Source organism: Molothrus ater, chromosome 2 (genome assembly GCF_012460135.2).
Source record: "Molothrus ater isolate BHLD 08-10-18 breed brown headed cowbird chromosome 2, BPBGC_Mater_1.1, whole genome shotgun sequence".
NCBI classification, from domain to species: Eukaryota; Metazoa; Chordata; class Aves; order Passeriformes; family Icteridae; genus Molothrus; species Molothrus ater.
The window spans coordinates 78,908,611-78,924,215 of NC_050479.2; the positions used below are offsets into that span (position 1 = coordinate 78,908,611).

The 15,605-nt window shown below is 45.9% G+C and overlaps 1 protein-coding gene across 1 annotated transcript in view; it reads right to left on the minus strand.

Moving 5' to 3' along the window:
* Nucleotides 1–7,616: 7,616 nt before the first annotated feature.
* Nucleotides 7,617–15,605, minus strand: part of AMOTL1 (angiomotin like 1) — a 54,134-nt gene continuing 46,145 nt past the window's right edge. The window contains 5 exon segments of the mRNA XM_036385790.2: nucleotides 7,617–10,569; nucleotides 11,501–11,770; nucleotides 12,469–12,695; nucleotides 13,932–14,057; nucleotides 15,365–15,555. Of these exon segments, the coding sequence (XP_036241683.1) occupies nucleotides 10,466–10,569; nucleotides 11,501–11,770; nucleotides 12,469–12,695; nucleotides 13,932–14,057; nucleotides 15,365–15,555 (918 nt within the window). The 3' untranslated portion in view covers nucleotides 7,617–10,465.

Below are 15,605 nucleotides of genomic sequence, written 5' to 3' on the forward strand. Positions count from 1 at the left end.
TCTACCATTTGTTCCAATATAGAATAAAAGCCAGATGGTGTTTTGTGGGCTTTAGAGCAGGGGATTGTTACCAGGGCTCTGGAGTCTCTTTGCAGCCAAGATGGTGGGCCTGAATTTTATTGCTCTTGATGGACTTGTGTTGCAAAACTTGTTGTATTCATGGAGTTGGGCATGAAGCAAAGGGATGAGGCAATGATTTTAGCCCTGCCCTGAGATGGGAGGGAAGCAGGGTTCAGGTTTTGGCTCTACTTCAACTTTTGTGAATTTACAGGAGTGGCCTAGGCATGTAAACTCTTCCAGTCCCAATCCTGGATCTTAGGAGAGAACAGGGTGCTGGCATCCCAGCTCTGATCCTGGTGGAAGTGGATATAGTTTACCCTTGTGGTGCTGAACCACTTGGAGCAAGACAAGGACCCTCCTTAGAGCATAAGGTGGTCACAAGAGATGCAGAAGTTCAGAGTTAATGTGCTCAAGGCAGGGGATAGCAGGAGAAGTGCTCAGCATTGGTCACTTGGGGAAGTTCACACTTGCCAGGTCAGACTCCTGCAGGAGGATGGAGCTTGGGACAGTGCTTTGGCTGCTGAGGTGTCTCTTAGCTCAGCTGTAGCTTCAGAGCATGAGAGCATGTCTGGATCCAGAGGGAGAATGCCTTTGGCATGAAGATTTCATTAAAATTCCACATTTTCAAAGTCAGTATTTTTCATCAATTAGCAGTGATATGTATCAGAAATATTTTTGATTTTACTCTTCCTTTTAATAGAAAGCTACTGGCAATTGCTGATTGCAAATGGGAGCATGCATGGATAAAGTTTCTCCATTCCTTACTGCTGTCGCCTTGCTGGCTTCTCTTCAGCAGTTGTTGGTTTGGAGTGGATTTGTTACTTAATTTCATCCCTTTTTTCCCCCCCAGTAATTACTCCTTGCCAAGAGTATCAAATCTGAGAACTGGAGTGAGTGTGTTGCAAGAAAATGGAGCGATGCCACAAAGTGCCTTGGTACAAGGGAACGTGAGGCAGGATTTCACAGAAGACCTGGAGGGTGTTTGGACTGCACTCAGCTGGTGGGAAACACAGTGCAGAACTGGCAGATGCAGAAAAAAGATAATAAAATGGTGAAATTAAGTAAAGGGAATAGATCTTGATATCTATAGGGAATAGATCACACTCCTGTGTGAGGGGTAAGCAGGAAAGATGAGGGGAGTAACAAGGACAGAAAGAAGCTCTTCCCACTCCTGCAATGTGCTTTAGGCAAAGAGGTGATAGCTCACTAAGTGGGCCCAGGTGGACTCTTTGTGTGCTCTCCAGGGCTCAGCAGCACTTGTTTCAGCTGCCCCAAAGAACGAGTTCCAGAGTCAGCACAGACAGGTGCTCCTTAGAGAACCAGTTCAGGGGCCTGTCTTTCAGCCAGGCTTTCCAAAGGACTCGGTGTCTGTGGGAAATGCTGAGCAACATCTGAGATTGTGGTCAGTTAAGAGCCATCTGACAGGGAGCTGGAAGATTTTAAAGCTCTAATTTCTGTCCTAGAATGCTCAAAAAAACAGTGCTCTGAGATGTCAGTCCTATGACTGGCATTGCTCTGGTTTTATCCCAGTGTTTTACTGCTGCCTGTGGTGGAGTTAGTCTTGGTCCTTGCTGTTGTAAATGGGAGAGCAAGACCAAGATGTTTCTAAATACCTGGAATTCTTTTTTGTTTTGTTTTGGTTTGGTTTTGGGTTTTTTTAAGTGAAATACAATCTCTAGAGTGAAAATATCAATAAACCAAAGAGGTTTTTTAATATCCTGGACATCCTAAGAGTCAGCTATGTATTTTCCTGCCAAGTGCAGGGAGTCTGGAAGGATAAGCTGCCCCTGGCAGCTGCAGGGAGAGTGAATAACTGAGTGTCTGAGAAATCATCTCCAAACCCAAGGTGTTGGCTGGGCATAGGAGGGGTGGTTTGATGCTGAATGGCATCATTACAGGACAAACACAGAAGCTGCTCTTCCTAAGAAAAGAGATTTGTCAGGAAGCCGAAAACTCGCCACAAGTTTTCTTGGCCAATGCAGCAGAAACAGAGTGGAGATGCTCTGGGGACAGTGGAGTGGGAGCATGAAGGACACAGTGGGACAAGCACTGGGTCTTCAGCAAAACCAGCTTCTGGAAATGGGGAAGTGGGTCCAGGGCTTGGTCTTTTTGAGGTTTTTTCATCCAGCATTCAGTAGGCCAGAACACATTTTTTTCAATTTCATTTTGTGGCATTTTATTTCCTTTGCTATCTTTTTATTTCATGTCATTTCTTGATTCCTCATTTCACTTATTTCATGAAATGAAATCTTGACATTTCAAATAAATAATTTCAATAAATGAAGAATTTTCATGAAGGAATTAAGTGAAAACAATGGAATGGGATTGGAAGAAAGGAAGTGCATCAAAGTGAAGCTAAAATAATGAAATAATTTTCATTGAAATCTCGAGATTTTGTTTACTTTCATGAAATAAAGGGGTTTTGTCACAGTAGGGTACCCATACTGCTCACTGTATCCTTTTTGAATCTAGCCAAGGTGATGTGGATCTCAGCAGCAGCAATAAGCTGCCACTAGGGCTTGGGTTAGGGTTCAGATTGCTGCAGAGCCTGCAGCTCCAGGGACACTGGCACTGGGAAAAGCAGTGCAAGGGCATCAGGGCAGTGTGCTGCGTTGCCAGCTCAACACTTTTTAATCTGTACAGCTGTGGCAGTGAGAACTTCTGCCTCAGTGCCAAGCTGCCATTAGGGTTAGGCTTAGGCTTAAGCTTAGGCCTAGGGTTAGGGACAGGGCTGAGAGAAAAGTCTCTTCTACTTCAAGCCCAACTTCAAGCATGTTTTTCACATGGGAAAAATCTTGCTGCTGGTGAAAGATCCAGGGAGAAAGCTGACATGGGTGGGGTGCAGGCTGTGGAGTGCTAGGAAATGTTTGCTCTAAAGGGGTGTATGAAATTCCTCTCTAAAACAGAAATGAACCTGGTCTGTGGTAGCTGTTTTAGGTCTGAACAGTTCAACTGGATGATGCACAGAGAACTGTCACACCCAGGGGCTGTGAAATAAATTAGTGTTCAAATGCAGACCCAGTTCCCACGATCACACAATCCCATTTTCTTGCTGCAAGCTCAAAGCACCGTGCTTAGGTCAAGCTTTTTTACCTGGAAAGTTCTACATTTGAACAGACCTGGTCACAGCCAGGGGTCACTGGGGGATAACAGAAAAATTTCCCTTAACATGAAAGTCTTGCTCATTCTAGAATCAAATTCTTTGTATTCAAACTTTCTTCTGCCACTAGAGGTGACCAGATTTATTTTTCTCCTTCTGCTCCTTCTTCTCTTCTTAATTTTATTGCTCCCTATAATGAACCAAATTTTTTATTGTGCTTATTCCTATTCCTGTTTTTCTTATTTTGTTTTTCTGATTCCTATTCTTATTTTTTATTTATAGCTTTATCATAGGACGGTTTGGATTGCAATGGATTTTTGAAGGCCATCTAGTCCAACCCCCATGCAATGACAGTGGACATCTTCAACTAGATCAGGATCCTCCTAGTCTGGCTTGGTTTAATCCCCCGTGCTCTCTCTTCATCTACCACTGCTGCTACTATAATTGCTGTAACTATTGTACTAATGGTATTAGCATCATCATCACATGCTGGACTCACCCTGCAGACCAAAACCCCCATCCCAGAGCCCTCCCAGTTTAAGTGCCAGGGTAAGAGCAGGCGGGATGAGCCAGCAGAGGGAGTGGTTCCCACGCAGACGCCCTGTGCCAGCTGGCTTTGCCCAGGAGTTGGCCCATGGCTCCGGGGAATGGCACAGGAGTGGTGGATGGGGACAGGGATAATGTAGGCTGGTGCTGCAGTCCTGTTCGGGGTCGGGTGAGGCTTCAGAGCCCTGCAGGCAGAAGAGCCAGCACACACAGCCATCTGGGTAACACGATAAGGCACTCATGGCATCTGAAAAGAAAGGCTCAGCCATCTAAAAAAAGCCCTGTGGTGGGGATAAGGCATTATTTAACACCTTAACTGAAAGGGCTCTGACCTGTGCACCAGATTTAGGCTTGAGGAATGTGTACAATGATTTCATTTAAAAGCAGAGGTGCACAGAGCTGGCATGGAGATAATAATGATCAACAAATATCCTTATTTACAGCTTGAGAGTATGATTCGGGGCTACCACACATGGCCCCACTGTGCAAGGCACTGTGCAAGCACCTAGATGAGGGTAGCTCATACCTCTTAAGCTGCTCAGTCTTAAAACTGAACAGTAAAACTGGTGGCAAATGAGAACCTGACTGCCTGGGCTTTCACTGCCTGTTTCTGGCAGGGTTGAGCTGGAAAAAGATGTGGGAGGCAGCAGGGTGAAAGGGTGCAGCAGAGCAGGGAAGGATGTGCATTGAGAGGATGAAAGCCAGAGCTGCAAGAAGGATACTACAAGAAAGCCAGAAAGGGAGCTTTTACAAGGGCATGTAGTGATGGGACAAGGGGTAATGGCTTTACAGAAGAAAAGTTTAGATTGGACATAAGGAAGGAATTCTGCATTGTGAGGATGGTGAGACAGTGGCACAGGCTGCCCAGAGAAGTTGTGGATGCCCTATTCCTGGAAACCTTCAAGGCCAGGTTGGATGGGGCTTTGAGCAACTTGGTCTCACAGAAGGTGTCACTGCCCAGGGCAGGGGTGTTGGAACTACATGTGGTTTTTAAGGTTCCTTCTATGAATTCAGATGGGATTTGCACCAAGAAGCAATTTTTTTGCACACCAAATTGAATTGCAGTTTTAATAGCAAGCCTACCAGAAAGGGTCATCTTAAAAATGCTCCAAGTAACTGGCCAAGCAAGAGGGCCTCCACCTCTTCACACCTTACAATACCTTTCTTCCTTCTTCTGGAGCTTCCTCCCAGCAGTATTTCCCTACCTGGGCTGCTCAAGGCCCAAACCAGGGACCAGCAGAGGGATGTCAGCTGCCATCACAGTCCCCTCTTCTCATTCTGAGCCCAGCTGTCCTGGAGGAAGCTTCACATGCCCGGAGGGTCACGGGCTCTCCACAGACACAGGGCACACAGGCACGAGGGGAGCCATGAACAAGGAGTCAAAGAGTCCACCAAGCAGCTGGAGAAGCCACCACAATGGTCAGGTCAGGTGTATGACTTCCTCAAAGGTTGTAGCACTGTCATCCTCCTGTTTAGCTTGCCAAAAGCTCCATCGCTGCCTCATCATGTGGTACTGGGGAAAAAAGTTCCCTTTCAGCACTAAACTTTGCTGCAGGTCTTCAGCCTCTCACAGGATGGGGGCCAACACAGACCTGGGGCTCATCTCTTAGTTGCTGCCCTGCTTTGTGTCAGACTGGAGGGTACTGGCACAGGACTGGGTTCTGGACTGCAGCAGGGCCATGCAGGGTTACTCTGGAAAATATGCACACTGATACTTTGTTCATCTAAAGCTGAAGTGGTCGGTATGAAAGAAAATAGCTTGTGGTCTTCATACCTCGAGTCAATGAATTCCTGGGCCTTTTATAGCTCAGGAATGCTGGGCACTCGTGTTTGGTTTTACGAGGCTTCGAGGCTGCAGCTTAAGGTCTGGATGAACATTAATCACAGCGGCACGACTGCAGCTGCTCGTGTTTTGGCCCCTCCCTCAGGTGGGACTGCGCTGTGGACACTGTGCCCTGCTTTCCCCACTTGCTTTGGTTTGCAGAGAGGGGGGTCACCACCTTCAGGCTGACTGACCTGACCCACAGTGGTCGAGGAACACAGCGGGGTGCTCAAGACCAGCCCGGTTTGTTGGACTGCATCCAGGCCCCAGACAGGGGATCCTGATGACAAGCAGGATCGTGGCAGCATCCTTCCTGCCAGGGAGTGAGATCTGAACTTTTTACTTTTCACTGCAATGTATTTTAAGTCGAGACCCAGAGGGTATTTAAAGATGTGTGAAATCACAGCTTTTTCCCAAGAATGCACCTCGCTGCTGTTTGTATGTTTGCCCCTCTCAAACTTTGGGAGGAGAAAAGCCCTGAAAATGGTAACAAACCAGCACAGAAGAGATGACACAGCTGCACAGTGCACGGAATCCAAGTGAATCCTGTAAAGGTCCTGTCATTTTGGATGGGACTAGATTTTTGAATGCTTCTTAATGGCAATCTTGCTAATACTTTTAGCTCTTCTGAGCTCCTTCTTTACACAATGCAGGTCTGTTACTTACTTTTGGAATAATGAACTTTAATGTTTAATCAAACTGACTCTGGAAGTTTGCTTCTTTGCATGTTTATTCCTGACATTAATATGCAAAATATATTTAACTTGCAGACAGTGTTACACTGACATTCTGGTTTTTGGCCAGAGCATCTCTGGTGAAGACACAACCCAAAAATGGAATAAGCCCCCTCCTTGTTGTACCTGAACACAGCTGGCCATGAGGCTTTTCCCATCCTTATATTGGTTTGGCCTCTGTTAGTTTCCTTTTCTTCCATCTTTTTGGCATGTATCTTGAAAAACAAGATACATGTGAAATTTAACTGTCAAATCTTGACTTGAAGGAAGTCAAAAAGCCACAATCTCAGCAATCACCAAACTTTTGTTCTTGGCACAAAAAATACTGCCAGCTGCCATATCTTGAAGATGGAGTGATCTGATGGGTCAGGCTGACCTGTGCTTGCATGAGGAACACAGGGTGCTGGGATCTGGGTCAAGCAAACTTCTCCTCAAGCTTCTGCAACCCCCCTGGATCTTTGCTAACACACTCCTGCTCTGGACAGGTTGTTTCTTTTCAATTGTGCAAGGATCTGGGGAGAGAAGGTTGGGACAGGCAGAGAACTCATAGGAGAGAGAGGCCCTTAGTGGCATTCATGCCTTTCATGCCTACAGCTCGCTGGGACCTGATTCAGGAATTTTTTAACAGACACTTTCAAGAGCATGTGAGAGCCTGCTGAGCAAACCTCCCTAACTCAGAGCCAGACACTTGGCTCACTTCTGCTCCCTTCCCCCCATTTATTTCAGTTGCATAAACAAACATAGGAACAATATTTCCACCAGGCTGGAGCATTCCCCTTGCCAGCACTACAGCATGAAATGGGATCTGATCTTTATTCCTTACTGAGCAGAGTGTATAATTCAAGAACATCTAGATATGAAAAATATTTAGGTACCTCACTCACACTGATCCAACATCTGTCAAATAAAGAAGCCCCAGACCCTCAAGAAAAAATAAAATTAAAAAAAAATCAGTGTGAGTTCTATGCTTAGCGGGAACATAGGCCTAAAAAATATTAATATCTTCATGAAAGTATCTCATTAAGTTTCCCCTCTCATTTCCTTCCAGTGAAGACAATCTCACTAAAATCATATCTCTTCTTGATCATCTCTAAAATCATGCTCTTCTTGCTTGGGCAAGCTCCCAGTTTGATCCTCTGCCTTGGAGACCCACAGATTTCATGCCCACATACACCTACTGGTGTCAGCTGCTGTGGGGCCTTTCATTAACACCTATGAAAAATGGAGAAGATGCAACCTTAAAAGTCCCTGAGGAATCCCCTCTTAGTCCTAACACATTGTTTGCAAAGCCTCAAGAATTTTTTTTAAGTTCTTTCTTCTGGAGCACTGAATGTATTCACACTGGAAAAGTGAGAAAATAAACATGTTTATACATTTATTATCTACAATAGTAAGGCACAAATTTAAACAGCAAAGAATAAGAAATCTTTGGCTGACCAACAATATCAACATTTGCTGGGGGTGACACATAACATCCTTCATTTCCCCCCCTATGTACAAATAACCCTCCAGCTGTAAAACACTGTACACAAACTTCTCTATACAACCAACAGCAATAAAAAATGACGGTATTTTACAACTAGTTACCACTGACATCACCTGGAATGGCTACAGCACAGTTTCCCAAAAACACAAAACAGTTCAAAGAGCTGGGAAAGCCAGCACAAATGGAGCTGGGCCGCTCTGCTCAGCGGGGCTGACATATGGCAGTAGTACTCCATCCAAGTCCTGCTAGTGCTTGGGCTGGAGGGAGACACACCACTCCTCCAGACCTTCCCTCCAGGAAAACTAACATCTCTTGAGCTCAACAGAATTGGTGAGAATTTGGTTTATTTCAGCTGTTGCATAGACACTGTCTCTAACAGTTTCCTATATCTGGGGCAGCATCAAGTGTAAAGCCAGCTTTGGATAGCAGCACCTGGAGAGACTGTGGTCTCCCCAAGGAAGAGTGCTGTACTCTAGCTGACTTGGAGAAATCGAGCTGAACCACTACCAAACATAACTGAGAGCTGATCCATGCTGATCCAGCACTGTTTCTCCTGGACACCTCACTGTCTGCCTGCACACAATTTACCGAAGAGTTTCAGCAAAAGAAATATTACAGCTGGTAAAAAAATGCTTAGGGACTTCCAACACCTGGGAATCCTTATTTCTTGGATAAAAAGTGATGCCATTAAAAATTCACCAACATTTTACTTGTATTCCCTTGATTTGTATTTCTCTTGCCCCATTCCTACTCCAGATGCTCGAGGAAGAGCCACGAAAGTGGGTCATTGGTGATGTCACACACGGTCCCGGCTTTTATGCAAACAATTACAACCTTTAAATTAACTTTAGAGGGGAAAAAAATATCTTACAAGGCATATATTAAGCTGCATAACATCTTCCAAGGGTTTTACACCTTTGGTTTCACAATGCAAAGCTGCTAATACTTGAAACACACAGTTTGCTTCCTGCACAACCTACCTACCACTACTTTGTTTAACAAGTGTGAAACTCAGAAAGAGGGTGACAACAACATACATCTAATTCTAAGTACACGCAAAAATAAGTGCATAGCTTTACCATAGCAATTTTGTTCTTTTTAAAAACAAAAGGTATCAGCCAGGCAGTACTGAGCACAAGGCTCTGGCCTGTGAAGGCTTTGAGTTCACAAGGGCTTCAGTTTTTGGCAAAAGCAGAGTTTAAAATGTCTGGTGTTCTCAACAGTCAAGGGCTCTGATTTGTCACCTACGGGAAGAGGTGACCTCGAGCCAGCCCTGAGTGCACGATTACTTCTAGCACCCATCACTTTTCCACTCTGGGTAGCTTCACATTAAATCCCATTGCTCCTTTTCCCAAAGTCAAGCTCTCCTTAGAGTGCACCACAAGCAGGAACTGCAAAGCCAATACAGAAATGCCTCGCAGAGGAAAATTTCCCCATCGGCATGTGCAGTGCACGAAGCCACGAGTAACACAGTGGGTGAGCTGGCTGCCTCCTACTGAATTCAGGGACTGAATTCAAGGCTGAAAATAAGAAATGTTCCACCCTGGGTAAAATAAGGTGAAAAGAAACCGCAGCTCAGCACAGAAAACCCATGATGCTCACATACTGCTTTGCAGTTAAACCCTTCCCTGCCTGCTCCTGCACTCCTTAATGTCTAGTCCCACAACAGCTTGAACAGCAGGTTGGTATGCTCAAAGAAGCTAGGATTTGGCTATAAGAATTGAAAGTAAGGAAAAATCTTGTTCTTACCACAAATACACTGATTCTTCAAATACGATGAACCAGTGCCCAGAAAGAGGTATCTTCTGATCTCACAAGGCAACCCAGCTTAACTCCTCTAAAAACAAATCCATGCAGCTCTCCTCTGAGGGAACTCTATAACTCACAGCCATTTAGGGAGCTGCTGGGATCCTCCCCTAACTTTCCCTCCTGAAACTTTCCTATGGTTACAACAGGGTTTGCTTCAGCAGGGTCCCCCCTCCCCCTTCTGCATTCATCCACCAGGAGAATTCCAGCCAACAACTGCTCCTATCAAAAAAAGAAGTCTCAGCAAGCTCTGAGGTTGCAAGACATGAATATTTGTACTGTAAATTCAGCTCCAAGAGAAACACTTGTCCAGCCAGGAAAGAGGCACCTGACCTGCCTGCCCAGGAAAGCCACACCAATGCTACTTCAAACAAATACTTACAAGAACCTGCCGTGTACATCTACAGACCAATTATTCACAAAAATTAAGAAGTGAAATTTTTGAGACTGAAACCTTTGAGAAATGCATTGATATGGAGGAAGATGCAAGTTTTTCCTGGATTATTCAGAAACTTTCTCTGGCCTCCAAAGAGACAGGTTTTCACTCCCTGTCCTGGTTGCTGAGGCAGGAAAACAGAGTAGCAGCGTGCAACCAGTCTGCAACTTCACTACTTTCTCTTTATGCCAGAAAACACAGTTTACTTTTTCCTCAACACTCCCCTTCTCACACCACTTTCCATTTTCAATGACCCCTTCTGTTCAGAAAATGTCAGACGTTCATTTCATCACTCCTCTTCAGTGCTCTTGACTCCTCGCCTGGTGAAAAGTCTCAACGTGTCAGACTCTAGCTTCAATTTGGGAATAAACTGTCTTTTTTCACACTCTCAGGGTTAGTTTTCAAGGTTGGCACACCGAGGACCATCTTGGGCCTGGCTGTACACACACAAAACCCCAGAGATGCTGTCCTCTGCTCAGATGAGGACTTCCATCATGTCTGTGTCTGGAAACTCAGGCTTGTGGAGCAGGCTGCTCACTCTGCCTTTGCTGTCAGGCAGCTTCCCGTGGCTGGAGTTCTCTGCAATGGAAAGAAGGGGAAGTTGGTCTTCAGTCCAAATTCAAGTTTTTCAAAGCAAATACCAACCCATTCCTTGAGGGTGGGGCATGTATTACCTGTACAGCCTACATACTGAAAGCCATATTTGTTTAGGACACTAAGAACGTGTGATGCTGAATTCCCCACACAACGACAGCAGGTGTGTCGGTGTGCACAGACCCCCGAGGTGGTATTTAAGCGATACACATCAAAGACTCTCTTTAGCTAAAACCATAGAATAGTCTGGGTTGGAAGGGATGCTAAAGACCATATAGGTCTGTGATAGTCAGCCCTTTTAATGATACATAGCATGTTTTTACAGGGAAAACTTGCTTTTGAGAGGAGATGAATGTATAGGAAACAGACTCTTTCAAAATAACATGCATAAAATAAATGTCTCCTCTGCTAGGACTGCAAACCAGCAGTTTCCACCCTTCAAAAATAACTAAAATTGTACTTCTTCACCCCTCCTAAATAAAAAAGATCTCCACTTTCTCCTTACTATTGCCCCCAGCTTTTCTTTAAAAATTAGGGAGAAAATGGTGGTTTAACCAACCATGGTTTCAGTTGAAAAAAAAGAGGAGATTTTGAGCAGGTGGGGAGAGTTTTCAAGGTGTGAAATTCTAAATTTTATATCTAGCAGCATAAATATCTAGCCTGCCACAGACGAACGGAGCTTTACAGAAGCTGCTGAGCACAAAGCTCTGCAAAGCCACCCTGGGCAGCCCTAGAAAGTTCTCTCTCTATAATTTTAGTTTCCCTGAAGAAACCTCCACCATACCTTACAAACTGTGGCAGCATTACATACCCACACCTTGCCCCCATTAATACTGATGTGTCTCTGGGGATTGCTGATACTCCCGGGGGGAGGGATGCTGACATTTTGCACTGACAGGGATCTGGCAGAGCTCACCCAGTTTCTCGCTGGCCACTCGTGTCCCCAGGGGCCGTGGGGCTGGGCTGTGTGACGGGGTGGCACCCAGGCGTCCCCGGCCGGGGAAGGAGGCAGTGGCGGGCCAGAAGAGCTCCGCGGTTTTGTCCGTCTGGGTGCTGCTGTCTTTGCTGCCTGTCTTTGCGTGGGAGGCTGCCGGCACTGGGACGGGCATGCAGGACAAGGAGGGCAAAGGAGGAGGCAGAGAGGGGCCTGATGGGTGGTCATGGTGCTCCTTTCCCAGGAGCAGCCCTGAAAACACAGAGAGGTCAGTCACATCCTGGCTCAAATGCATGTGCTGTCCCCCATCCCACCCCGGAGCTACAAGATGCTGGGTATGGCTCCAGTCATTTCGTTTGGCTTAGCTTTTCCCCTTGATGCTGCTTTTTCTGGCATCCACATGGTACTTTCCTAAATCAGCTTTTTGAAAGCAGCTTCCCCTCCCTGCCTCGTCCACACCCATCCCAGTGGCACTTACTCCCAACACTGCCTTGCACACCTCCGCACCCCCATCCTATGTGATCCCAAACAACAGGCAGTCTGGCACTGATTTTCCCATTTATCTGCCACATCACATCATGCTGTCCTATCCAAAGGGATTCTCACCCTCTTGATTAACTTTCTTCAGGCTTTATTTCTAGCCCAAATTTGTTATTTACTCCCATAAAGTTACAAACATTTGTGCTTGTATCTAGGAGGCCTTCCCTCAACTATGGCTTTCTATAATCAGTGCAGAATGATTTAATATGATTTAAAATGTAATTAAGATACAGTGCAAGGTTAAAGAATTACTGTTTTTTTTTTACTCAAGCACAAGGACACACATCCTGCCCACAGAAAGTGCTCTGGAAATGAGCTGTAGGGCAATGTGTGCCAAGGCACTTTGGCTAAGCTCAAGCAGAAGGATTAGCATGAAGTGATGGATGAACTAAAGCAAAAGCAGAACTCACCTATGCTTCCCTTCCAGAGCTTTTCCTCCTTCCTCTCCTCAGCTATCTGGTTGCTGGTGAGCGAGGTCTGGCGCGAGTGCGCGCCGGAAGCAGCAGCGATGGAGGGCACGGAGCGAGCCGGCCGCAGGCTGGCGCTGTCAGCTTTGCCAGGGTCCTTCCGCGACCGCTGCTGAAGGACCTTGATCATGGCATCCTTCTCAATTATTTTGGCGTGGAGATTCTTTATTCTGCCAAAATATGAATGCTCTGCTTACAGGAATGGAAAAAACATTCATATGGGCAGGTCTCCACACCTAGAGGCAGCAGGAAGGTCCCCAGGCAGATGCCCTGCTGCTCTGTCCTCTCTGCTTTTGGATACTTGGGCAAGACAGCTCCCAGCAGTTCCTCCAAGAACAACCATGCACTTCAAAACAGACAGCATTTCTAGCTATTAAGCCAAAACCTTTCTGCAAGGTTAACTGCACCCATCTATGCTATGGTTTTACTAACCCAGCAGGAGCAGTATCCTGACCAGGCTGCACATTGCTACATTAACAATACAAACACATAGGCAATTTTCACCCCTGTAATGCACTGAGGCCAAATCTGGAAACTGTGCTTTGGTAGACTGAGTTAACCGCAGGATTCAGGTCTGTTGTCAGCTGGGGTAAAAAGACCTGCTGAAGTGAGCTCCTTTTGGTTTCTCTAAGAGGTGGTCTGGGCTCTTCCTTCTCCCTCACTGCTGCAAAAACAATCAGCACAATGGTGTTCAGAGGTGGGTAAAGCTTGCTACAGACCCTAAAGACTCTCAAATCACTAAAAAAATGAGATTATCCAAACTCTTCTCCAGGAATGATTAGCACCAAATCATACTGAACAACTACAAAAAACAAAACTATGTTTTTCAAAAATCTGTACACTTTGACAGTCAAACTACTAGCCTGACTGTGCCATACAATATATAATACAATGCACTTGCATTTTGTGAAGCAGTGAAAGCATTAGTTTTCATCATCACACATTTAATGAACAATTTAAACACAAGATGTTAATCTATATTAATGAAGGCAGTGGCAAAACTCCACTACTTCCTTGGAAGCAGGATTACCTTGCATCTGTGACTGAAAAACAAAACCCAAACCCAGTAAAAACAATCACTGGTATTTTCACAGCAACAAATACACCTTTTTTATAAAAGTGTCTGCAAATTTGTGTCCTTGCATGCCAGACTACTTTTAATAGTGGAACAGCCTCTGCTTTGTAAAAATGTTGGGTTTGCCACAGAAGGCTTAACAGGAAGGTAGGGAGGAAGTTATGACAACAATTCTTTAATCCCTGTTTGAATGCTGAAGAGCAAAACTAAGTCAAAGTGAAGCCAAGCCCATCCTTTCCAGGCACGTCGGAAGGAACAGAAGGGCATCCTGGTTAATCTGCACCCAGCCCCAACCCCACAAGAAGCAGGAATGGCAAGGCATATCCCTTACGTGTACTCCATGTCCTGGCAGCGGCGGTTGGCTTGCACGATCTCCTCCTCCTCCTGCCAGCCCCGCACCTCCAGCGCCGTCTCGCCGTAGCTGCCGTTGTGCGAGTGGCTCGGGGCCGAGGCATCCCTGGCAAAGGGTTCACCACAGTCAGTCAGGCTCCTGACACTGTGAAGCTGCCTTTTGCAAGTGACATTGAAACTTGCAAAGAAAACCCCAAACCCATGTTCAAAGAGCAAGCCAGGAATGCTGTCCATCAAGCAGATGGCTACCTGGCATCGGGACATCCTGTAGCAGGCTACTTTCAGCTTGGGCTGGGTCATTAATGCAATTTATTTAACTGGGTTAAAGGAACAGAGAGCATGCTGGAATCATGGGTGACCCACACAGGGATAACAGCCACCCAGAAGGACAGGGTCAGACATCAGAGGGACCCACGCACCAAGATTCCCAGTCAACAAGACTACATCATGAACCAGTAACAAAGCTCTACGCTTTGGAAGTTGAAAAACAGCGCAGTAATTGCTGCCTAGACTGGAGTGCAAAAGGAACGTCCATCCTGAGTCACATATCTAAACACATTTCAAAGGGAAAACTCACTTTAGGATGTTTCCTGGGGATTTGGTTCCTAAGAAACTGGGTTGAGAAGTTAAGTATCCCATCCTCCTGATCACTGGGAAGTGTCACTGCCTTTTGTACTTTTGGCCACCACGCTTTGACACAGACAAACTGGAGACAGATATCCAGACATACACAATGTGAAAGGGAAAGGGTTTACACAAGGGCATGTCAGGAATGGCTGAGGGGAGGAAGCTAGTTCAGACCAGGGAAAATAGAACAGGGAATATCTGTCTTCCTATATTTACAAGGCTGTTTAAACATCAACAGTGGTCATTTGTTCATCCTGTATGCCTGGGAAGGACAAGAATCAATGCAGATAATTGGCAGTGAAGAAGTTTAGCTTAGCTATCAAGAAAAACATTTTAGTTGGAAGATTAGTGAAGTGGTGAAAAGGGTTATTTAGGCAATAAAATTTCCCTTACTACATGTTTTTAAAACGAGGTTAAACAATCTTGTTGCAGGCCATGGGATGGGTGCAGCTATATACCACGTCCCTGCTCCCTCCGCCAGGGTACTGGGAGGAGCTGCCTTACCTGTGCTGTGTAATTTGGCACCTTCAGACTCCCAGAGGCCATTGCTTCAATCTGATGCCTAGATTTGATATGCCTTTGGACCCAGTCAGAAGGATAAATCCTGTCTCAAGCAACTATTCTATCTCACTGGCATGACACCCAGGAGAAGAGCATTAACCGAGGCAGTGTGACTCAGCAGGGCAAGGCAAGCAACATCCAGCCTTAAGAGAGCACCCATTCTGTACTATTTTGCCATGCTGTCCATGTGAACAGAGCTGCCTGCTTGCAGCAAGGCCATCTTACCTCTCTGTGGCAGCTGTGGCTGCAGCGTTCATGGCAAAGTGCCGGATCGTACTCTCCTCCAGGTACTTCTGCTCCCACTTGGTCATGTCAGCTTCCAAGGCCAGGATCCTCTCCTCCTTCTCCCGCACCAGCTCCATGAGGGCCGGGGCATTATGCTCTGGAAGGCTGCTTGCCTGGTAGCTGCCCTGCCTCTGCCAGTGGAAACAGTGACAGATATTCATGCCCCACCAAGCATGGCATG